At 41.6% G+C, this 24,427-nt stretch overlaps 1 protein-coding gene and 2 pseudogenes across 3 annotated transcripts; 2 read left to right on the top strand and 1 right to left on the bottom strand.

Moving 5' to 3' along the window:
- Nucleotides 1–866: 866 nt before the first annotated feature.
- LOC308419636 (antigen-presenting glycoprotein CD1d-like) lies at nt 867–3,646 on the top strand (the record flags this gene model as incomplete). Its single annotated transcript, XM_080915367.1, has 5 exons — nt 867–927; nt 1,214–1,483; nt 1,771–2,049; nt 2,493–2,771; nt 3,525–3,646. 5 exons carry the CDS (start codon nt 867–869, stop codon nt 3,644–3,646), a joined length of 1,011 nt encoding a protein of 336 aa, XP_080771493.1.
- Nucleotides 3,647–7,395: 3,749 nt separating this feature from the next.
- Nucleotides 7,396–8,610, bottom strand: LOC308419791 (eukaryotic initiation factor 4A-I-like; annotated as a pseudogene). The gene has a single exon. The product of its transcript is annotated as a eukaryotic initiation factor 4A-I-like (transcript).
- Nucleotides 8,611–15,425: 6,815 nt separating this feature from the next.
- Nucleotides 15,426–15,931, top strand: LOC308419419 (host cell factor C1 regulator 1-like; annotated as a pseudogene). Its single transcript has one exon. The product of its transcript is annotated as a host cell factor C1 regulator 1-like (transcript).
- The last annotated feature ends 8,496 nt before the right edge of the window (nt 15,932–24,427 follow it).

The raw sequence follows: 24,427 nt of genomic DNA, 5'->3' as shown, positions 1-24,427 counted from the left end.
AGTAATTGGAAATGGCCATACAAACACACAGGCACACCCTGTAATCTTACCTCTGATCTAACAAACACGTGGGAAAGTTGGCTGTATGCAGGTGTGCGGCGGTTTTCACTGCTCTGCAGCCCTTGGAGTGTGCACATCTTAGCACTTTCAGCTTTTCCTCACATCACACTGCCACGGGTCTTCGATTTTCGCAAATCATGACATAGAATAATATATAATACAAATAAAATATGCCTGCACTCTCCCAAAATGCAGTCAGAAAAGCCAGAAGACAGGTAAGGCAAGGGAGAACAGACACCAGGGGAAGGAGAAAAAGAACCTGACACAGGAGACTGTAGAGCTAGGAAAACTATGAGGAAACTTGGCACACCCAACCTGTTCTGTCAATACACTACTGTGAGAGTCACATTCATCATCGCCATCACCATCATCATTATGATACTTGTGGAGATCTGGGAGGAGCCAACTGTAGAAAACAGCACCTGAAGACAGCCCCTGCTAGCTAGACCAAAACTTTCCTCTATTTTTCCCCTTGCATTTTAATACTTTCCGAGTTGCAACGCAAATCCAGCTTTATGTCTTGCTTTCGATATTGAGATGGCAAACGGTATCAAAACTCATTCTTTAGTATTACGGAAAAAAAGTGGTTTGTGGAGCGATGCTGCTTAAAGAGGCACTCCAACCCTCAACTATGACAGACCAGGGAAGGGGATTGGCTTTGTAACAGAGTGGTTTACAAATTGTGCCTGCCCTTAGTTCCTTATTCGGCTGGGCTCTGAGCCAAAAGTCTCAGAGCCCCACCACGCTGGGAGCAGAGTAAAGCTCAGAATCAGAGCTCAGGGCTGTGTAGACCTCTGTCTGGGACTATGCTCTACCTACTGTGCTTGGTGCTGTGGGCATTCCCACAGGTCTGGGGACAACCTGAAGGTGAGTAAGGCACACACCGAAAAAACGGGAGAAGAAGGAAGGAGAGAGCACCTGGCAAGGAGCTCTATGCTGAAGTGGGCAGGTGGAGGTGGAACTTGGCTTCTAGGCTAGCAGACACAAGTGGGGAGGAGCACCCTGCGAATCAGGCTCAGAGCTGAGATCAGTTCAGAACTACACTGAGCCTGCCTCTTCTCAAGCCCTGCTTAAGCTGTGCTTATTTTCCTACAGCAGTCTGTCTGCAAACTGGGCCCACTGGCTGTGTTCTTTCATTTTCCAGAGTTCCCAGTTCAGCAAACCAAGTACACCTTCCGCGGCCTGCAGATCTCTTCCTTCGCCAACAGAAGCTGGTACCGCACAGACCGCCTGGCCTGGCTGGGGGATCTGCAGACCCACCGTTGGAGGAATGGTTCAGACACCGCCACCTTTATGAAGCCCTGGTCCCGGGGCAAATTCAGTAACCAGCGGTTGGAGAAGTTGCAGCAAATGCTTCAAATGTATCGATTCAGCTTTACCAGGGACATCCAGGAATTAGTCAAAATGCGACTACTGAAACACTGTGAGTGGAGGGATGGAACCCTGAACCCAGTGGGCAAGAGTGATCCAGAACCCTAACTGGATTACTGTGGGCATAAGTGATAAGCTTCACTTTTCTCTCCACCCTTATATTTATCACTTCTATCGAAAAATAATCCTTGTCCCTTCTGAAAATAACTCTTTTCTGCCCTAGGACAGCCATGATCATTTCCCTCAACTGACACCTAACTACAATCTTCATGCCTTTTTCTTCTTTCTTCCAAACCCTTAATCGATCTTTGGTCTCCACCCACTCACTCCTCCTTACAGATCCCATTGAGATCCAGATGGTTGCTGGCTTTGAAATGGACCCTGGGAATGCTTCGAAATGCTTTTTCCATGTAGCATTCCAGGGAGAATATATTGTGAGATTCTATGGAACATCCTGGCAGAGGGTCCCTGGGTCCCCATCTTGGTTAGACATGCCCATCAAAGTGCTCAACGATGACCAAGGGACCCGTGAAACGGTGCAGACGCTCCTGAATGACACCTGTCCCCAGTTTGTCCATGGCCTCATAGAGGCAGGAAAGGGAGACCTAGAGAAACAAGGTAAGCCGGCTATTTTCATCCTGGCTCTCTACTTGGCTTCATGTAGGTTTTTCCATCACTGTCAGCTGTAGAGGAAAGCACGGCCTAGGAAGAGGAGTTTAAGGAACGTGGAATTTCCTTTTTACACTGAAAGATACTCTCAGATTTTTTAAATAAAATGAAATAAACACTGAGGATAAAAATTAGACCATGCTGTATTTGAGACAGGCTATATCAGCTGAAGGTTGTTCTAGAGTACAGAGGAGGGCTACAGGAGGCTCAGATCAGGGATGGGGGTAGAATTATTAGGGAAGGTCTTCCCAGTCAGAGGGATACAAATGGATTAAATTAATAGTCAATTTCATCTCCAGAGGTGGGGAGCATGAACTTGCTAGGAGGCCTGGAGGACCTAATATAATAATTCTCACTTAAGATTTTTTTCCTTTTTCTCTTATTGAGTACAGAGAAGCCAGTAGCTTGGTTGTCCCAAGGCCCCAACCCTGCACACGGCCGTCTGAAGCTGGTATGTCATGTCTCTGGCTTCTACCCAAAGCCCGTGTGGGTGATGTGGATGCAGGGTGACCAGGAGCAACAGGCTACTCACAGGGGTGACATCCTGCCGAATGCTGATGAGACGTGGTATGTTCAAGCAACCCTGGACGTGGAGGCTGCAGAGGCAGCTGGCCTGGCCTGCAGGGTCAAGCACAGCAGTCTGGGAGGACAGGATATCATCCGCTACTGGGGTAAGAAAGAACTATAGCCTGGGTTCCCAGTGGGTAGATGAACCCTTCAAACCTGGAGTGGGCGCTTAGCAAACCTAGTTTCTGAGATGAAGCCCCTAACTATTATAGAAGAGCTAGAAGGAGAAAATTCTAGATATGAATAGAAACTCCTAAAGATTTGAGATACTATGCTCTATGTATAAGAAGAAAAGAGACGCATGCCAAATAAAGAAGTTCAGGAAGATCCATTCCTCACTAGAGAGGACCCAGGGCCCAAGACATAGCTGTAGTGTATGGCGTACATGCTGAAGAAGCACTGCCCACTTTGCAGCTCATGCTTCATTCCAACTCTTAGTTTTGAATCAATATTGTTGTTCTGAGTTTGGGAATGAAGATTAGTGCTAAGAGAGGGTAGCCACCCAGATTCACACCTGTTTGGAGAGCATGTAGCCACATCCTGACTAGGCATGGGTGGACAATCTACACTCTTGAGGAATAAAAAGGATACACTTTTAACTACAATGGAGAACTTGATACAGGGACAGGTTCTTTGTGGAGAGTTACACTGTATTCTTCCAAACAGGTGGCAGTCAAGTAAACGTGGGCTGGATCTTGGGCTGTATCTTCGCAGTAGTAATTCCAGTTCTAGTGTGTGTTGTGGTCTATCTACTGTGTCAGAAAAAGTAGATGGTAAGTGTCCCCATTCATGGGTTCCTTTACTCATCCCTCCTTTATTCCTTCATTTTCTCTCCTAATGGCCCCTTTCTTCTCCAGGTCCTATCAAGACATCCAATGACTTTTCCTTATACCTGCCTCTCCTGAAGTCAGACCTTCCAAGTTCTAGGACTTCAGTCCTGGTCTGCTCAGGAACTGAGAATGAAAGAGAGGAATCCTGAAGAAGTGAAGAGCAAACTGCACACCCTTTTTAATATTAATTATAAGATATTAATTATCTTGGGGGAGGAGATAACTTTTGAAGTGTAAATACAGAGAATATCCAATAAAAAGAATAATTTAAAAAGAAATTAGTTATATGAATTGTTTTCTAAGCTTGGGAAGTTCAGAACAAACACAGCTGCCTGTGTGCATACCTGCCAGAAACAAGCTGTGGGCAGTGCTTTATGGGATTTGCACTGAACTAGAAAGTACCCTATCTGCCCAAACAGACACTTTAGGGTTTGTTGACAAGCATAAAGTCCAGTATCAATGTGGCTGTACTCTGTATTTTTTAAGATAACTAGAAAAATGAATGTGTGTTTGTGACACACAGATTTTAAAAAGTGAACTCAGATATTTGCAACTGTTACCAACATAGATACAAACCTGCTGACTAATGAAAGCCCAAAGGCTTCCAGTTTGTGATCCTTTTAAAGTGTTTGTTCTAAATGCTATAATGACTATCACTCTGCAATACAACTCGAGGTCAGGGATGGTGATTCTCCTCAAAGTATTTTTATCATTGAGAATAGTTTTCAATATCCTGGTCTTTCTTTATTCCTAATGAATTTGCCTATTGCTCTTTCTAACTCTAGGAAGAATTTAGTTGGAATTTTGATGGGGATTCCATCGAATTGGTTTTGGAAAGATTTTTATTATGTTAATCCTGTCAATCCATGAGCATAGAAGATCTTTCCATCTTTTGATATCTTTTTCAATTTTTTATCAGAAACTTGAAGTTCTTGTCACACAGATCTTTAACTTGCTTGGTTAAAACCACTTTAAGGTATTTTATATTATTTGGGACTATTGGGAAGTGTGTCATTTCCTTAATTTCTTTCCCAGCCTATTTATCATTTGAGTAGAGGAAGGCTACTGGTTTGTTTGGTTAATTTTATATCCAACCACTTTGCTGAAGTTGTCTGTTATCTCTAGAAGTTCTCTGGTGGAATTTTTTGGGGTCACATAAATATACTAACATATTATCTGCAAATAGTGATATTTTGACTTCTTTTCTAATTTGTATCTCTTTGACCTCCTTTTGTTGTCTAATTGCTCTGGCTAGAACTTCCAGTACTGTATTCAATAGGTAGGAGAGAGTGGGCAGCCTTGCCTAGTCCCTGATTTTAGTGAGATTGCTTCAAGTTTCTCTTCACTTAGTTTGATGTTGGCTACTGGTTTGCTGTATATTGCTTTTACTGTGTTTATGTATGGGCCTTGATTTCCTTATCTTTACAAGACTTTTAACATGAAGCGGTGTTGGATTTTGTCAAGTGCTTTCTCAACATCTAGTAAGATGATCATGTGGGTTTTTTTGTTTTTTGTTTTCACAGTTTGTCTATATAGTGGATTACATTGATGGATTCTTGTATATCAAACAATCCCTGAATCTCTGGATGAAGCCTAATTAATCATGATAGATGATCATTTTGATGTGGTCTTGAATTTGGTTTGCAAGACTTTTATTGAGTATTTTTGCATCACTATTCACAAGGGAAATTGGTCAGAAGTTTTTTTTTTTTTTGGTTGGGTCTTTGTGTGGTTTAGGTATAAGTGTAATCATGGCTTCAGAAACAAAATTGTGTAGTGTTTATTTCTGTTTCTATTTTGTGAACTAGTTTGGACAATGTCCGTATTAGGTCTTTTATGAAGGTCTGATAGAATTCTGCACTAAACCCATCTGGTTTTGGGCTTTTTTTTTTTTTTTTTTTTTTTGGTTGGAAGACTTTTGATGACTGTTTGTATTTCTTTAAGGGTTATGGAGCTGTTTAGATGGTTTATCTGATCCTGACTTAACTGTACCTGGTATCTGTCTAGAAGATTGTTCATTTCATCCAGATTTTCCAGTTTTATTGGGTATGGGCTTTTGTAGTAGGATCTAATGAGTTTTTTTTTTTTTTAATTTCCTCGGTTCCCGTGGTTATGCCTCCCTTTTCATTTCTGATTTTGTTAATTTGAATATTGACTCTGTGCCCTCTGATTAGTATGGCTAATGGTTTATCTATCATGTTGATTTTCTCAAAGAACCAGCTCTTGGTTTTGTTAAAATTTTGTATAATTCTTTTTCTTTCTACTTGTTTGATTTTATCCCTGGTTTTGATTATTTCCTGCTGTCTACTCCTAATGGGTGCATTTGCTTCTTTTTGTTTTAGAGATTTTAGGTGAGTTGTCAAGCTGCTAGTGGATGTTCTCTCCAGTTTCTTTTTGGAGACACTCAAAGCTATGAGTTTCCCTCTTAGCACTGCCTTTGTATTTTCCCCAATTTTTTTAATGAAATTTTTTTGCATTTACATTTCAGATGTTACCCCTTTCTCACAATTCCATCCCCCTCCCCCTCCCATTGCCTCCATGAAGGTGCTCCCTTTCCCAACCACTCTCTCCCACCTCACCTCCTTGGCATTCCCTACTCTGAGAAAACAAGCCTTCACTGGACCAAAGCCTCTCCTCCCATTGATGTCAGAAAATGCTATCCTCTGCTACATATGTACCTGGAGCCATGGGTCTTTCCATAGGAATTCACTAATTGGTGTTTTAGTCCTTGGGAGCTGGGGTGGGTTTGGATAGTTGATAATTTTGTTCTTCCCATTGGGTTGCAGACCCTTTCAGCTCCTTCAGTCCTTTCTACAGCTCCTTCATTAGAGCCCTTGTGTTCAGTCTGAGGGTTAGCTGCAAGCATCCTACTCTGTATCAGTATGGTTCTGGCAGAGTCTCTGAGGAGACATCCAAATCACGTTCTTGTCAGTTAACACTACTTGGCAACACCAATACTGCTCAGATTTATTGGGCGATTATGGGGTGTATCCTCAGGTGAGGGAGTCTCTGGAAGATCTTTTCTCCAATCCCTGCTCCACTATTTCTCCCTTTATTTCTTCCCATGAATGTTTTGTTCTTCCTTCTAAGAAAGACTGAGGCATCCACTTTCTTGCCTTCCTTGTCTTTGAGATGTATACATTCTGTGGGTGGTTCCTTGGGTGTTGTAAGTTGTTGGGCTACTATCCACTTATAAGTGAGTACATACTATAAAATCTTCTTTTGTGACTGGGTTACTACACTCAGGATGTTACCTTCAAGTTCCATCGTTTGGATAGAAATTTCATGATGCCATTTTTTTGATAGCTCAGTAGTACTCTGTTGTGTATATGTACCACATTTTCTGTATCCATTCCTCTTTTGAAGGACATCTGGGTTCTTTCCAGCTTCTGGCTATTATAAAACAAGGCAGCTATGAACATTGTTAAGCATGTGGCCTTGTTAGTTATTGGAACTTCCTTTGAGTATATACCCAAGAGTGGTATATCTGGGTCCTCAGATAGTGCTATGTCTAATTTTCTGAGGAACCTCCAGACTGATTTCAAGAGCAGTTATACCAGTTTACAGTCCCACCAGCAGTGGAGAAGTGTTCCTCTTTCTCCACATCCTCCTCAACATCTGATGTCACCTGTTTTTTTATGTTAGCCTTCTAACTGATGTAAGATGAAAACTCAGGGGTTGTTTTGATTTGCATTTTTCTTTTTTTCTCCTTCTTTTTGCCTCAAAAAGTGACATTTATTCAAAGTGAGAGAGAAAAAATAAACCAAAACGAAACAAAAAAACTGAAACAAAAACAAGATGTCCATCCCTTGGCTCCCTTCCCTCCCCCCTCCAGCTCTTCCTTGGCCCCAACCCCTGGACTGAACCCTGGGGTAGGGCAAGGGAGCAGGACAGCCCCTCAAATGAGGTCAGCAAAGTTGAGAGGCATCTCTTCAATGGCGATGTTGTAGAAAGTCTCAATGTCTCGAAGAGTACTCTTGTCTTCTTCTCTCACCATGTTAACAGCCACACCCTACTGGAAAACCGACCACCTGGATGGATTCTGTGGATGTAGTTTTCCCTGTTGGTGGGAAGGTCCTGATTGATGACTAAGGAGACCTGCTGCACATCAATGCCTCTGACCAACAGGTCAGTGGTAATTAATACTCTGCTAGAGCCAGACCAGAACTCCCTCATGATCACATCTCTTTCCTTTTGGTCCACATCTCCATGCATGGCGGAAACAGTGAAGCCCTGGGCATGCATCTTCTCAGTGAGCCAGTCCACCTTCCGTCTGGTGTTGATAAAGATTACTGCCTGGCGATGGTCAGTGTTTCATACAAGTCATACAATATGTCAGGCATCCATTCCTCTCGTTCCACATTGATGTAGAATTGGTGGATACCCTTCATGGTCAACTCTTCCTTCATGACAAGGATCCGAATTGGGTCTCTCATGAACTTCTTGGTCACCTCAAGGACATCAGAAGGCATTGTATCAAACAACAAAACTGTCTGGGTGTTACTGTTGAACTTTTGGAATATGTCATAGATCTGATCCTTGAACCCACGGCTTAACATTTCATCTTCTTCATCCAGTACAAACATCTTGATGTATTTGGGGGACAGGTTCTCCGGTTAAGCATATCAAACACCCGGCCAGGGGTGCCCAACGTGATGGGGAGTTTCATTTGCAGTTTCTGCACCTCAGCACTCACATTGGTGCCTCAAATACAAACATGACAAGAAGCACCCATGTAGTCTCCCAATGCCATAACCACCTTTTGTACCTGCTGAGCCAATTCCCGAGTGGGTGCCAGAACCAAAGCCTGAGTGGCCTTTAGATCTAATTCAATCTGCTGCAGAATTGATATGGCAAATGAAGCTGTTTTCCCAGTCCAGGACTGGGCTTGAGCAATCACATCATAACCCTTGATACAAGAAAGAATAGCTCACTGCTGAATGGCAGAAGGCTTCTCAAAACCATAGGCATGGAAACCACGGAGGAGGGATTCTGAAAGATTCATGTCATCGAAGCTGTCCTCAATCTCATTCCAGTTACTCTCCATGATGCCTTCCAGCTCCATCCCATCAGGGCCATTGTCTCTGGATTGAGAATCCTGACTCGCAGACATGATGCTTAGATCTCAATTTGCATTTCCCTGATGACTAGGAATGTTGAGGATTACTTTAGGTGTTTCTCAGCCATTCGATATTTCTCATTTGAGAATTGCTTGTTTAGCACTGTACCTCATGTTTAAATAGGATCACTTGATTCTCTAAAGTCAAACTTCTTGAGTTCTTTGTATATATTGGAAACTTGCCCTCGATCAGATGAAGAATTGCTAAAGATCTTTTCCCAAACTGTTGCTTGTCATTTTGTCCTTTTGACAGTGTCCTTTGCCTTACAGAAGCTTTCTAATTTTATGAGGTCCCATTTGTTGATTCTTGATGTTAGAACATACTCAGTTGGTGTTCCTTTCAGGAAATTTTCCCTGTGCCTATGTATTCTAAGCTCTTCCCTACTTTCTCTTCTAATAGTTTCAGTGTACCTGGTTTTATGTAGAGGTCTTTGATCTACATGGACATGAGCTTTGTACAAAGGGATAGGAAAGGATCGATTTACATTCTTCTGCATAATGACTGCCAGTAGAACCAGCCCCAAAATTGAAGAGACTGTCCTTCTTCCATTGAATGTTTTTAGCTGTTGTGTCAAAGATCAAGTGACCATAGGTGTGTCATTTTATTTCTGGGTCTTCCATTCTATTCCATTGATCTACCTGACTGTCTCTGATACAATGCAGTTGTTATCATAATTGATCTGCAATACAGCTTGAGGTTCGTGATGGTGATTTCCCTGAAAGTTTTGTTATTGTTGAGAATGGTTTTTTGCTATTCTGGGTTTTTTATTATCCCAACTATTAACACTGCTTTCATTGTGTCCCATAAGTTTGGAAATGCTGTGCCCTTAATTTTATTAAATTCTAAAAAGTCTTTCTCTTTTTTTCGTTCCTTCCTTGAACAAGTTGTCACTGAGTAGAACATTGTTCAGCTTCTATGTGTATGTGGGCTTTCCATCATTTTTGTTGTTACTGAAGACTTGTTTGTCTCTTGATAATAGCCAGAAATTGGAAACAGCTTAGATGTACATCAATTAATGAATGGATAATGAAAATGTGGTGTATTTACAGAATGGAACATAACTTACCTGTTAAGAAAAATAAAATAAAATTCAAAGCAAATGGATGAATCTTAAAAAAATCCTCGCGAGTGAGGTAACTAGACCCCAAAATGCAGAGATTGAATATTTTCATTTTCATGTTGAAGGCAGCTTTAAAACATCAGAATGTGTGCTACAATCCGAATAACCACAGCAGTTAGTTACCTAAGAAGCAACTCAGGGTGATGAGAAGATCTCTCAAGGAGAGAGGAATATAAAATCAGGTTGGTAAGAAGGTCAGAAAGATCTGAGAGGAACTGGAGAAGGAAAAAACATAATCAAAAATATTGCAGTCAACTGTTTTCATTAAAAATATAACAACATTTTTATAATAAAAATGATTTTCTAAAAAGGACTTATTTTTTATAGGCTTGTCTGGAAAGACTGAGGCATTTGCTATTTGGAATCAATTTCATCTCCAGTTCCCCTCTCAGTATCACAGAGCTGAAATCACCAAGCCTCTAACCATGGTTGGTCTTTCTAGTGACTCACTCTCCCTCTGAGTCTATCCAGGAGCCCACGAAGAGTCATAGTGTCTTTTTTCATCACTTTACATCATCTTTGACAGGCAGAAAACTCCAAGTACTTTAGGAACTCCCAGACAAGACAGAGACAAAGACTTTATTTGGCCATGGTACACAGACAGAAACAGTCAGGGGCTGGAAAGATGGCTCAGAGGTTGAGAGCACTGACTACTCTTTTAAAGGTCCTGCGTTCAGTTCCCAGCAACCATGGGGTGGCTCACAACCATGTACATTGAGATCTGGCATATATGTGAAGGCAGAACTCTGCAAAAATAATAAATATGTAAATATTAAAAATAAAAAGGCAGAAACAGTTAACATTTATTGGCACTTAGTTTAGAGCCACCACTACACCAAGCATTTTATGTACTTGACCTCTTAAACCTTATCTAACTCCATATAAAATAGACATTAAAATTTCCAGCTTACAAATGAGGAATAAGATACATAGTAAAATTAAACTTTATCTGTTTTGTAGTTAATTGTGGTTTTATATAAAATAAAAAGTCCCTTCCAACACACATCACACAGCTAAATATCTGAGAATTGGAAGCTTCTATTGTGCTAGCTAGTTTTAGGTCAAGGCATTTGTGGAAGAAAAACATTAGTTTTTTAAAAAAAACCCTATGCAACATGTTCTTAATTAGTGATTGGTGTGGGAAAGCCCACTGCATTGTGGGTGGTACCACCTTCCGTCTGGATCAAAACCGAGTTTATGTTCTCAGTTCCTGAATCCATCTGCTAGCCTGCTTCTTCACAAGTTTCATGTTTGTCTGTTAACCAGTAAGGAAGTGAAGAAGGAAGATGCTGTTATCCCGTTATCTAAGGCACACAGGTCATAAATGCGCTGCCTGTCTTGGTTTAATTGACCACATGAAGCTTACCTATCCTTTGTTCTTATATCACTCTAAATACCAAGTCTGAGTCCAGGAGAGGACCTGACAACTAAAGCTGATTCAAGGACCCTGAAACCAGATGACTGGGATAAGGTTCAGTCATGAATACTACCTTCCTTGTTTAACCCCTTGTGTCAATGGCCACCCTGTCCCCCATGTTTGAAAAATGTTGTGTCTCCTCCTCTGCTAGTGGGGTTGTAAACTGGTACAACCACTCTGGAAATCAGTCTGGTGGTTCCTCAGAAAATTGGACATAGCATTACCTAAGGACCCAGCTACACCGCTCCTGGGCATAGACCCAGAAGTTGCTCTAATATCTAACAAGGACACATGTTTCACCATGTTCATAGCAGCCTTATTTATACTAACCAGAAGCTGGAAGGAACCCAGATGTCCCTCAACAGAGGAGTGAACACAGAAAGTGTGGTACATTTACACAATGGGGTCCTACTCAGCTATCAAAAACGAGTTCATGAAGTTCCAATGCAAATGGAACTTGAAGCTATCATCCTGAGTGATGTAACCCAACCACTAAAGAACACTCAAGGCATGTACTCACTTATTAGTGAATACTAGCCACCCTCTACCCCCCCCCCAAAAAAAATCTCAGAATACCCAAGAAACCATCCCTAGAACTTATGAAGCTCAAAAAGAAGGAAGACCAGAATATAGACACCTCAGTCCTTCTTAGAAAGGAGAACAAAAGAGGGGAGGAAATACAAGTTCAAATAAAAGAGCAGGGATTAAAGAAAAGTTCTACAGAAGCTGCCTCACCTGGAGAATCATATGCAGCCACCAAACCCAAGCACTATTGCTGATGCCAAGAAGTGTTTACTGACAGGTACCAGGCATGGGTGTCTCCTCAGAAGCTCTGCCAGAGTCATATAGATACAGATGAGGATGCTTGCAGCTAACCATTAGATTGAACATGGGGACGCCAATGAAAGAACTAGAGAAAGAACTAAAATAGCTGAAAAATTTGCAATCCAATGGGAAGAACACCATAAACCAGCCAAAACACTGAGGTGGAGAGGGTGATTGGGAGAGGGAGGACCTTCATGGGAGCAAGTTGAGGGGGAGGAGAACAGTGGGGGAGAAGGTATAACATTTGAAATGTAAATACAGAGAATATCCAATAAAATTGGAAAAAAAAAAAAGAAAAATGTGTTAGCAACCAGGCACATCCACAGACAGCCAAAAGAGACTCCACGGGCAATGTTGACAATCGGGCATCTTCATAACCTGCTCCAGGGACCCTGTGAGGACACGCATCATTAGAAATCCAGAGGCTCCTGTCACATGAGCCACAGCCTTGATAAAAAGCCATCTTCCCTCCCCCACCCCTTCAGCTATTCCTTCCAGCCACATGCAGTCTCTACACCACTTCCTCTTAAACTCCCCACAGGAGACTTGTTCAATGGTGTGATTTTGGACAAACCAACCACCTATTTCCATGAGTAAGATCCCCCTGGCATGAGGTTCAGATCCCAAACTGACCACCTCTGTGCTCACTCAGACAATAAAGCTTTCAATTTAAGCTTCTGTTTCTGAGGTGAGCCATCTCAGCTTCCACCTGAACCCAACATTTATATGGAGTGTGGCTTGTCTAGCAGCAGCTTACCAGGCAACAACTACATCAATACATATCGTATTTTTGGGTCTGGGTTATCTCACTCTGGATGTTTTTTTTTTCTTTACCTCCATGCATTTACCTGCAAATTTTATGTTTGTTTGTTTGTTTTTAATGAGCATGATAATGTCCCTTTGTTACATACACCACACTTTCATTATTCACTTTTCTGTTGATTGACATCTAGGCTGTCACCGATTTCTATCTATTGTTGAACACTTCTTAACGTGTTTCTCAGTCATTTATGTTTTATCATTTGAGGACTCTGATTCACAGAATCTCAAATGTTATCATACAATATCAGCAGCATCCTGTGTTTTGTTGTTATATAGAGGCCTGTAAAGCTTTCTTCAAAGGTAACCTGAGATCCAGTTAACCCTCCCCTTGGCGTTTCACATGTCTTTGGATTACTGCAGGGCAATCTGACAGCCAGAAGGAAAGTACAACTAGATGAGTTTCCAGGAAACATGTTCCATTTTACCTCTGGGCCCTCTAACCTCTAAAGCTCCAGCAAGGCCTGGTTCTCCCACTTATACAACCCTGTCCTTTAAATATCGAAAACTGTAAAATAAAATTGCCCTCTCTGTATGTCTCTCTCTGTATATCTCTGTCTCTCTCTCTCTCTCTTGCCCTCTCCCTCTCTCTCCCTCTCCCCTTTTCCCCTCCTCCTCTCCCTCTTTGCCCCTCTCTCTCTCTCCCTCTTTCTCTTCCCCTCTCTCTCTCCTCCTCTATACCCTTCTCTCCCTCTCACTCCCTCTTCCTCTCTCCTTCCCCTACTCCCTTCCCCTCTCCCTCCCCTCCTTCTCCCTCCCTCTTTCCCCCTCTCCCTCTCTCTCCCACTCCCTTCCTCTTTCCCTCCCCCTCTCACACTCTCTCTCCCCCTCCCTCTCCCCTTTCCCCTCTACCTCCCCCCTCTCTTTCCCCCTTCCCCTCTCCTTCTCCCCCCTCTCTCTTTCCTCCCTCTCCCCCAATCCCTTTCCCCTCTCTTTCTACCCTCCTTTCTTTCTGCAAACAAAACCCAGAGAGTCTATGTGGCTCTCTGCCTGCATGGTCACTGACCTTAGTCAGGCCCAAAGGAATCTTTATGTCTCCACGTTCTGGCAGTTAGACAAAGCCAACATTCCTCAGGAACTTATGGAACAGGTTCTCCTCTACAATAGGAGTCATTTCCCTTATTACTGGAAAAAGCAACAAGAGGTGTGTTGAAGTTAGGCCTCAACTTGTCATCTTCCCTCATCTTCCTCCCAGTCCCATGCTCCAAGATATACAACCCAAATACATTTACAAATACCTTGACCTTATAGCTAGGAGCTTCTCTACCTAGCTATGACTTCAAACAACTCATTTATTCCATCCTACATTCTGCTACGTGGCTAGTTACCTGTGCTCAGGTACCATGTGTTTGTTTTATCAAATCTCCCCTGGCTCTATCCCAGAATTATTTTCTCTTCCCAGATGCCCCATCACTTTTTCCTGCCTAAGTCATACGCCATAGTTTTTTTTTTTAATTGACAGGTGGTGCATCCATACAATACACAAGAAATTCTCTCTATAATGGCGCCTACTATAATACCAAAGAGTACACTGAGCACCATGTTCTCTCAGTATCACAGGTACATAGCAGCCACAACGCTACACTTCTCCAGCTCATGGGCTGCTTCCCATAGGCACTCACTCTTTTTTATAACCCTGATGTTCCAGCTATGTCTTATCTTCCTCTCTTCCTCACCCTCTCTCTCCATTCCGCTGCTTCTCTCCTGGCCAGGACCAGTCTGCTGGCTGTGCTCAGTCTCCTCCTTTCTCTTGCTGCTCTGAACTCTTCCAGTGACTCTGACTGTTCTCTGTCTCATGTCTTCAACAAATTGTCTCCTTAATCATATCACTGAGTGGTTATGTAATCAATTCATGTACTCTTCTCTTCCAGGAATTCCAAGTTTTAGTCTTGGATGTGCTGGATATGGCTAATTTCATTTGATTAATTTGTCTTCTTGATGTCTAGTTTTTTTAAATTCTTTATATATCCTAGATGTTAACCCTATAACTCGTGTGTAATCATTAAAGACCTCTTTCCATTTTGCAGGTTGCCACTTTGTCTGAGTGTTGGTATCCTTTGCCATACGGCAGATTTTCAGCTCTCTATTGTCATTTATTAATTGTTTACATTACCTCTCTATGAGTGTTCTTTCAGAATGTACTTTCCTGTGCCTGTCCTGTGTACTATCCTGACTTCAAGATAATTCCCCATTTTCTCTTCTATGAGAGTCAGGGTATTTATCCTTATATTGACGTTCGTGATACATGCAGACTTGAGTTTTTGGCTGGGTGAGGAATATGGATCTATTTGCCTCCTACATGCAGACATCGAGTCTACTACCATCCTTTGTTGAAGGTGCTTTCTTTTTTCCAGTGTATTTTCAACTTCTTTGTCAAAATGTAGGTGTTCATAGGTATGTGGACTTATGTCTGGGTCTTAAATTCTATTAATATGTTTTTATGCTAATAGTATGATATGTTTTTATTACTTTAGCTCTGTGGTACATCTTGAAGAGATTTGATATCTCCAGCATTTCTATTATTATTCAGTATTGTCTTAGGAATCCTTGGGCTTTTTGCTTGTGTGTATTTGCATATGAAGCCAAAAATTGTCTTTTTAGTTTCTGTGAAGAATTATTGCCCTCTATCTGCAGGACCCTGAGCCGTAATGATCCTGCAACAGCCCCTGGAGCGAGGCCCCCCAGTTCGGGACCCACGGGCCACCACTGGAGTGACTCGCGGCCTGGACGCCAGGGAACCCTTGCACAAGCCGTTCCTGTCTGAGGAGAACATGGCTACCCACTTCTCCCGACTCAGCCTACATAATGACCACCCTTACTGCAGCCCCCCCCTGTGACTTTTCCTGAAGCCCTGCCACCACCACTCAGGAGCCCTTGCCCAGAGCTGCTTCTCTGGCGCTATCCCGGGAGCCTGATTCCCGAGGCCCTCCGGCTGCTGAGGCTGGGGGATACCCCCAGTCCCTACTACTCTGCATCCCCAGCTGGAGATATCATGGAGCTCTGAGTGTCAATGGCCTGTGTTCCTCCCCACCTTCTTCCTGACAACAAAGACCAGCAACTCCCAGAAAGGGAGGAAGTCCTCCAAACCAGGTGCCTGGCCACCAGGACCTTCCCCTCACAGGAGGACACTGAGCTTGGTGGAACCCTCAACGAAAGGCAGCCTGGGAAAGGGGAAAGTGTCACCCCATTAGTGAATAAAGATCTGTGAGCAGTTAAAAAAAAAAAGAGAATTATGTTTGGAATTTTGATGGGGATTGTGTTGAATCTGTAGACTACATTCTGTAGGGTGTCTATTTCTACTATATCAGTCTTTCCAACACATGAGCATGGAAAATTTTCCCATCTTCTGTGTCCTCCACAACTTCCTCATTCAATGTCTTAAAGTTTCTACTACATAAGTTTTTCACTTGTTAGGTTAGAGTTATCATGCTATATTTTGTTTTCCCTGAAGGTACTATGAAATATAGGGGCAGAACAGTCGCTCAGGTCATCTTCCACCAGGATCTCTATCATCATCTTGAGGTATGATTTCAGGTCTGAGTCTTCTTTTTCTTGAGTGTTTGGCATTCCATTGTTTGCTGTGATGGCAGAGCTGGGTTATGGTGTTGCCACGTTGTCTTGAGACTCTGCCATAGGGACTTGGTTTCCAACCAGAGGGCTCATGCATGCAGAACAAGCGCTCAGGTTATCTGTCACCAGAAACAGCTGAGATTCAGAAACACAGGCCTGGTGAGACTGCGATGTGAATAGCCGGGGTGAAGAGAGGTCTGGGCCAAGTGCCCAAAAGGCATGCCCTGGTTGTTTCAGGGGAGCCGAAATTCTGCTGTAAGAACTTGGTTTCCAGCCAGAGGACCCTTGTGAACAGAACAAACAGTCAGGACATCTGCCACAAGGAACACTGGAGATCCACGGACACAGGCCAGGTACAAGGGAGAGACAGGAACCAATCACTGACAACAAGACCAGGTATAATCACAGACAGCAAGATGGCAAGAGGAAAGCGAAAGACCTTACCCAAGGGAAACCATGACAACCTGGCAACACCAGAACTCAGCTCTCCCATCACAGCAAACAGTGGAATGCCATACACTCCAGAAAAATAAGACTCAGACCCAAAATTATACCTCAAGATGATGGTAGAAATCCTTAAACAAAACGGGAGGAAAAGCATATAAAGAAATAGAAGCTTTTAAAGAAGAAACAAGAAAAACACTCAAAGAAATCAAAGAACTAGAAGAAAAGAGAACCAAAGAGATGAAGGAATTGAAGAAGGAATTTCATATGGAAATGGAAACAATAAATAAAACACTAAAAGAGACAACCCTGAAGATAAAAAAAACTAAAAACAAAATCAGGAGTCAGTCACAGATGCAAGCATCTCCAACAGACTACAAGAGATGGAAGAGAAAATCTCAGGGGCCAAAGACAACATTGAAAACATAGACAAAATAGTCAGAGAAGACGCAAAAGAAAAAAACTCCTAACCCACAATGTCCAGGAGATCCAGGACACAATGAGAAGACCAAACCTAAGGATAATAGAAATAGAAGAGGGTAAAGAATACCAACTAAGAGGCACAATAAATATCTTCAACAAAATCGTAGACAAAAACTTCCCTACCCTTAAGTATGAGATGACCATGAGCATAAAAGAAGCCCAACAGAACTCCAAATAGTTTGGGCCGGAAAAGAAATTCCTCCAGACACATAATAGTCAAAATGCCAAGTTCCCAAGGCAAGGAAGAACACTGAAAGCAGTAAGGGGAAAAATCCATGTAATATATAAAGGCATATCAATAAGAATCACACCCGACTTCGCAACAGAGACTATGAAATCTAGAAGATCCTGGACAGACATCATGAAGACCCTAAGAAAACACAAGTGTCAGCCCAAGATGCTATACCCAGCAAAATTCTCATTCACGATAGATGGAGAGACCAAGATATTCCAAGATAAAACTAAATTTACACACTATATGACCACAAACCCAGCACAACAACAAATTATAGGCAGAAAACCCAATACAAAAAGGAAAACTACATCCTAGTAAAAACAAGAAAGTACCTAAGCAAGAAAACCAAAAGAGAAAGACACATAGGCACAATTCTACCCCCAAAAGCAAAAATATCAGGAAACAGCTAACACTATTTCTTAATATCTGTTATCATAAATAGACTCAAATCCCCAATAAAAAGATATAGGCTATCAGACTGGATACATAAACAAAATCCAGCATTTGCTGTATACAGGAAAATCACCTCAGGAACAAAGACAGACACTATCTCAGAGTAAAAGGTTGGGAAAAATCCTTCCAAGCAAAAGGCCCCAAGAAGCAAGCTGGAGTGGCCATTCTAATATCAAATAAAGTAGATTTTTAACCAAAGGTTATCAAAAAGATAAGGAAGTACATTTTATACTCATTACAGGGAAAATTTTTCAGGAGAAACTATCAATCCTTAACATATATGCTCCAAATACAAGAGCACCAATATTCCTAAAAGAAACCCTACTAAAGCTCAAAAAAATACATTGCAGTCCACACAATAATACTGGGAACCTCAACACCCCGCTCTCATCAATGGACAGATCATGGAAACAGAAACTGAACAAGGACACAGTGAAACTAGCAGAGGTTATGAACCAATTGGAATTAATAGATATCTACAAAACATTTTATCCTAAAACAAATGAATACACCTTCTTCTCAGCACCTCACGGCACCTTCTCCAAAATTGACCATATAATTGGTCACAAAACAAGCTGCAATTGATATCAGAAGTTTGAAATACTCCCATGCATACTATCAGATCACAATGGTCTAAGGCTGGTCTTTAATAACAACAAAGACAACAAAAAACCATATACACATGGAAACTAAATGCTCTATTAAACAATAGCATGGTTAAAGAAGAAATAAAGAAAGAAATTAAGGATTTTCTAGAATTTAATGAAAATGAAAACACAACATACTCAAACCTATGGGATGCAATGAAAGCAGTACTGAGAGGAAAACTCATAGATCTGAGTGCTTCCAAAAAGAAACGGGAAAGACCATACACCAGCAACTTGACAGCACAGTTGAAAGTTCTAGAACAAAAGGAAGCAGATACACCCAAGAAGAGTAGATGGCAAGAAATAATCAAACTCAGAGCAGAAACTGACCAAATAGAAACAAAAAGGAACCATTCAAAGAATCAACAAAACCAAGGGCTGGTTCTTTGAGAAAATTAACAAGATTGATAAACCCTTAGCCAGACTAACTAGAGGGCAAAGAGAGAGTATTCAAATTTACAAAATAAGAAATGAAAGTGGAGACATAAGAACTGAAACTGAGAGAGCAGAGCCTGGCCTACCTGCCAGGCGGAGCGGCGGCTCAGAGAGGCTGAGCAACTGTGATTGGGAACAGAAAATTAGAACTCCTGTTTCCACCCGGAGGCGACTTCCGGACGCAGAGCGGAGCCTGGCCTACCTGCCAGGCGGAGCGGCGGCTCATAGAGGCTGAGCAACTGCGATTGGGAACAGTAAATCAGAACTTCTGTTTCCACCTGGATGCGACTTCCGGACGCAGAGCAGAGCCTGGCCTACCTGCCAGGCGGAGCGGCGGCTCATACAGGCTGAGCAACTGCGATTGGGAACAGAAAATTAGAACTTCTGTTTCCACCCGGAGGCGACTTCCGGACGCAGAGCGGAGCCTGGCCTACCTGCCAGGCGGAACGGCGGCTCATAGAGGCTGAGCAACTGTGCCTGATCTAGCAAACAGAAACAGAACGTTGGAACTTCTGCTCATACCCGACGACTCTGAGGCATAAAACAGGGCTTGACCCATCTGACACCTCAACCAGTGGAGAACCAGGGACACAGACCAGATACAAGGGAAAGGTAAGAACATATCACTGACAACAAAATGGCAAGAGGAAAGAGAAAGAGTATATCCCAAGGGAACCAAGACAATCTAGCAACACCAGAGCCCAGCTCACCCATAACAGCAAACAACGGAACTCCAAACACTCCAGAGAAAGAACACACAGACCTGAAATCATGCCTCAAGACGCTGATAGAGTTAATTAAACAAGAAAGGGAGGAAATGCAAAAAGATTCAGAAGCTTTTAAAGAAGAAACAAGAAAAACACTCAAAGAACTCAAAGAACTAGAGGAAAACAGAACCAAAGAAATAAAAAAATGGAAGAGGGAAATTCAAACAGAGATTGACACAATAAAGAAAACACTAAAAGAGATAACCCTAGAGTCAGAACACCAAAAAAAGAAATCAGGAGTCACAGAAGCAAGCATTTCCAATAGATTACAAGAGATCGAAGAGAGAATCTCGGGGGCAGAAGACAACATTGCAAACATAGACAAAACAGCCAGAGAAGATGCAAAAAACAAAAAGCTCCTAACCCAAAATGTCCAGGAAATACAAGACACAATGAGAAGACCGAACCTAAAGTGTCAACTAAAAGGCACAGTAAATATCTTCAACAAAATCATAGAAGAAAACTTCCCTACCCTCAAGAATGAGATGACCACGAGCATAAAAGAAGCCTTCAGAACTCCAAATAGGTTGGACCAGAAAAGAAATACCTCCCGACACATAATAGTAAAAACATCAAGCGCCCAAAGTAAAGAAAGAATACTAAAAGCAGTAAGGGAAAAAGGTCAGGTAACATATAAAGGCAGACCAATCAGACTCACACCAGATTTCTCAACAGAGACTATGAAAGCTAGAAGAGCCTGGACAGACATCATGCACTCCTTAAGAGAGCACAAGTGCCAGCCCAAGCTGCTATACCCAGCAAAACTATCAATCACCATCGATGGAGAGATGAAGATATTTCAAGACAAATCAAAATTCACACAATATCTCACCACAAACCCAGCACTACAACGAATTATAGGTGGAAAACCCAATACAATGAGGGAAAATACAGCCTAGTAAGAACAAGAAAACTCCTAAACAAGAAAACTAAAAGAAGAAAAAAAAACACAGACACAACTCAACCCAAAAAAGCAATAATGGCAGGAAACAGAAACAACTATTCCTTGATATCTATTAACATAAATGGTCTCAACTCCTCAATAAAGAGACATAGACTATCAGACTGGATACATAAACAAAATCCAGCCTTTTGCTGCATACAGGAAACTCATCTCAGAGACAAAGACAGACACTATCTCAGAGTAAAAGGGTGGGAAAAAAACTTCCAAGCAAACAGCTCCAAGAAGCAAGCTGGAGTGGCTATTCTAATATCGAATAAAGTAAATTTCCAACCAAAAGTTATCAAAAAAGATAAGGAAGGACACTTTTTACTCATTACCGGGGAAATCTGTCAGGAGGAACTCTCAATCCTTAACATATATGCTCCAAATAAAAAATCACCCACATTCATAAAAGAAACCCTACTAAAGCTCAAAAAATACATTTCACCCCACACAATAATAGTGGGAGACTTTAATACCCCACTCTCACCAATGGACAGATCAGGGAAACAGAAACTGAACAAGGACACTGCAAAACTAGCAGAGACTTTGAACCAACTAGAATTAATAGATATATACAGAACATACTATCCCAAAGTAAAAGAATACACCTTCTTCTCACCACCCCATGGCACCTTCTCAAAAATTGACCACATAATTGGACACAGAACGAGCCTCCATCAATATAAGAAGATTGAAATACTCCCATGCATCCTCTCAGATCACCATGGTCTACGGCTGGTCTTTAACAACAACAAAGACAACAAAAAGCCCACATACACATGGAAACTAAACAATGCTCTGTTAAAGGATAGCAGGGTCAAAGAAGAAATAAAAAAAAGAAATTAAGGATTTTCTAGAATTCAATGAAAACAAAAACACAACATACCCATACCTATGGGATGCAATGAAAGCAGTATTGAGAGGAAAACTCATAGCCCTAAGTGCTTCCACTAAGAAACTGGCGAGAGCTCACATCAGCAACCTGACAGCACAGCTAAAAGCCCTAGAACAAAAGGAAGCAGATATACCCAAAAAAATAGACGGCAAGAAATAATCAAAATTAGGGCAGAAATAGACCAAATAGAAACAAAAAGAACCATTGAAAAAAATCAACAAAACCAAGAGTTGGTTCTTTGAGAAAATCAACAAGATTGATAAACCCCTAGCCAGACTAACTAGAAGGCAAAGAGAGAGTATCCAAATTAACAAAATCAGAAAGGAAAGTGGGGACATAACAACTGAAACTGAGGAAATTCAAGAAATCATCAGATCCTACTACAAAAACTTATACTCCACAAAATTGGAAAATCTGGAGGAAATGGATGAATTCCTAGACAGATACAAGGTCCCAAAGTTAAACCAGGACCAAGTAAACCATCTAAATAACCCTATAACACCTAAAGAAATAGAAGAAGTCATCAAAAGCCTCCCAACCAAAAAAAGCCCAGGTCCATATGGGTTCAGTGCAGAATTTTATCAGACTTTTATTGAGGATATAACACCAATACTCGCCAAACTATTCCATAAGATAGAATCAGATGGAATATTACCCAACTCATTTTTTGAGGCTACAATAACCCTCGTACCTAAACCACACAAAGACCCTACAAGGAAAGAGAACTTCAGACCAATCTCACTTATAAACATTGATGCAAAAATACTCAACAAAATCCTTGCAAACCGAATCCAAGAACACATCAAAACGATCATTCATCATGACCAAGTAGGCTTCATCCCTGGGATGCAGGGATGGTTTAACATAAGGAAATCCATCAACGTAATCCACCATATAAACAAACTCAAAGAACAAAATCACATGGTCATATCACTAGACGCTGAGAAAGCATTCGACAAAATCCAACACCCCTTCATGTTAAAAGTCCTGGAAAGAACAGGAATCCAAGGCCCATACTTAAACATAAAAAAAGCAATATACAGCAAACCAACAGCCAACATCAAACTTAATGGCGAGAAACTTGAAGCAATCCCACTAAAATCAGGGACTCGACAAGGCTTCCCACTCTCCCCCTACCTATTCAACATAGTACTGGAAGTCCTGGCTGGAGCAATTAGACAGCAAAAGGAGATCAAGGGGATACATATCGGAAAGAAGAGATAAAAACATCACTCTTTGCTGATGACATGATAGTGTACTTGAGTGACCCCAAAAATTCCACCAGAGAACACCTACAGCTGATAAACAAGTTCAGCAAAGTGGCTGGATACAAAATTAACTCAAACAAATCAGTAGCCTTCCTGTACTCAAAGGACAAACATGTGGAGAAAGAAATTAGGGAAAAGGTACCCTTCACAATCGTTACAAAAACTATGAAATACCTTGGTGTGACTCTAACTAAGCAAGTGAAGGACCTGTATGACAAAAACTTCAAACCTCTAAAAAAAAAAATTGAGGAGGATCTCAGAAAATGGTAAGATCTCCCATGCTCATGGATTGGAAAAATCAACATCTTAAAAATGGCCATTCTACCAAAAGCAATCTACAGATTCAATGCAATCCCCATCAAAATTCCAACCCAGTTCTTCATGGAATTGGAAAGATCAATGTGCAATTTCATATGGAATAACAAAAGACCTAGAATAGCGAAATCCATCCTCAACAACAAAAAAACATCTGCAGGAATCACTATCCCTGACCTCAAGCTATATTACAAGGCAATTGTGCTGAAAACTGCATGGTACTGGTACAGAAATAGGCATGTGGATCAATGGAATAGAATAGAAGATCCAGAAATGAGCCCTCATGTATATGGTCACCTGATTTTTGACAAAGGAGCAGTAAACATTCAATGGAAAAAGGACAGCCTATTCAACAAATGGTGCTGGTCCAACTGGCACTCAGCATGCAAAAGAATGAAAATAGACCCGTTCTTATCTCCTTGTACAAAGCTCAAGTGTAAGTGGATCAAAGATCTCTACATTAAACCAGATACACTGAAACTATTAGATGAGAAAGTAGGGAAAACCTTAGAACACATAGGTACAGAAGAAAATTTCCTGAACAAAACACCAATGGCTCAAGCTCTAAGGTCAAAGATTAACAAATGGGACTTAATGAGATTGCAAAGTTTCTGTAAGGCTAAAGACATCGTCAAGAAAACAAAACGGCAACCAACAGAATTAGATGTTTACCAACACCACATCAGATAGAGGCCTAATATCCAAGGTGTACAAGGAACTCAAAAAGCTAGACACCAGAGAATCAAATAACCCTATTAAAAAATGGGGTACAGAGCTAAACAAAACGTTTTCAGTTGAGGAACACCGAATGGCCGAGAAACATCTGAGGAAGTGCTCGATATCCTTAGCCATCAGGGAAATGCAAATCAAAACAACCCTGAGATTCCACCTCACACCAGTCAGATTGGCCAAGATCCAAAACTCAGATGACAGCAGATGCTGGCGAGGCTGCGGAGAAAGAGGAACACTTCTCCATGGTTGGTGGGGTTGCAAGCTAATACAACCACTCTGGAAATCTGTCTGGCGATACCTCAGAAAATTGGATATAGTACTACCTGAAGACCCAGCTATTCCAGTTCTGGGCATATACCCCAGAGACACTTTAATACACAACAAAGATATATGCACCACAATGTTCATAGCAGCTCTATTTATAATAGCCAGAAGCTGG

The sequence above is a fragment of the Micromys minutus genome (genome assembly GCF_963924665.1).
Source record: "Micromys minutus genome assembly, chromosome: 4".
NCBI lineage: Eukaryota > Metazoa > Chordata > Mammalia > Rodentia > Muridae > Micromys > Micromys minutus.
The sequence above is the reverse complement of the archived record's forward strand: the minus strand, read 5'-3'. Positions and strand labels throughout refer to the sequence as shown.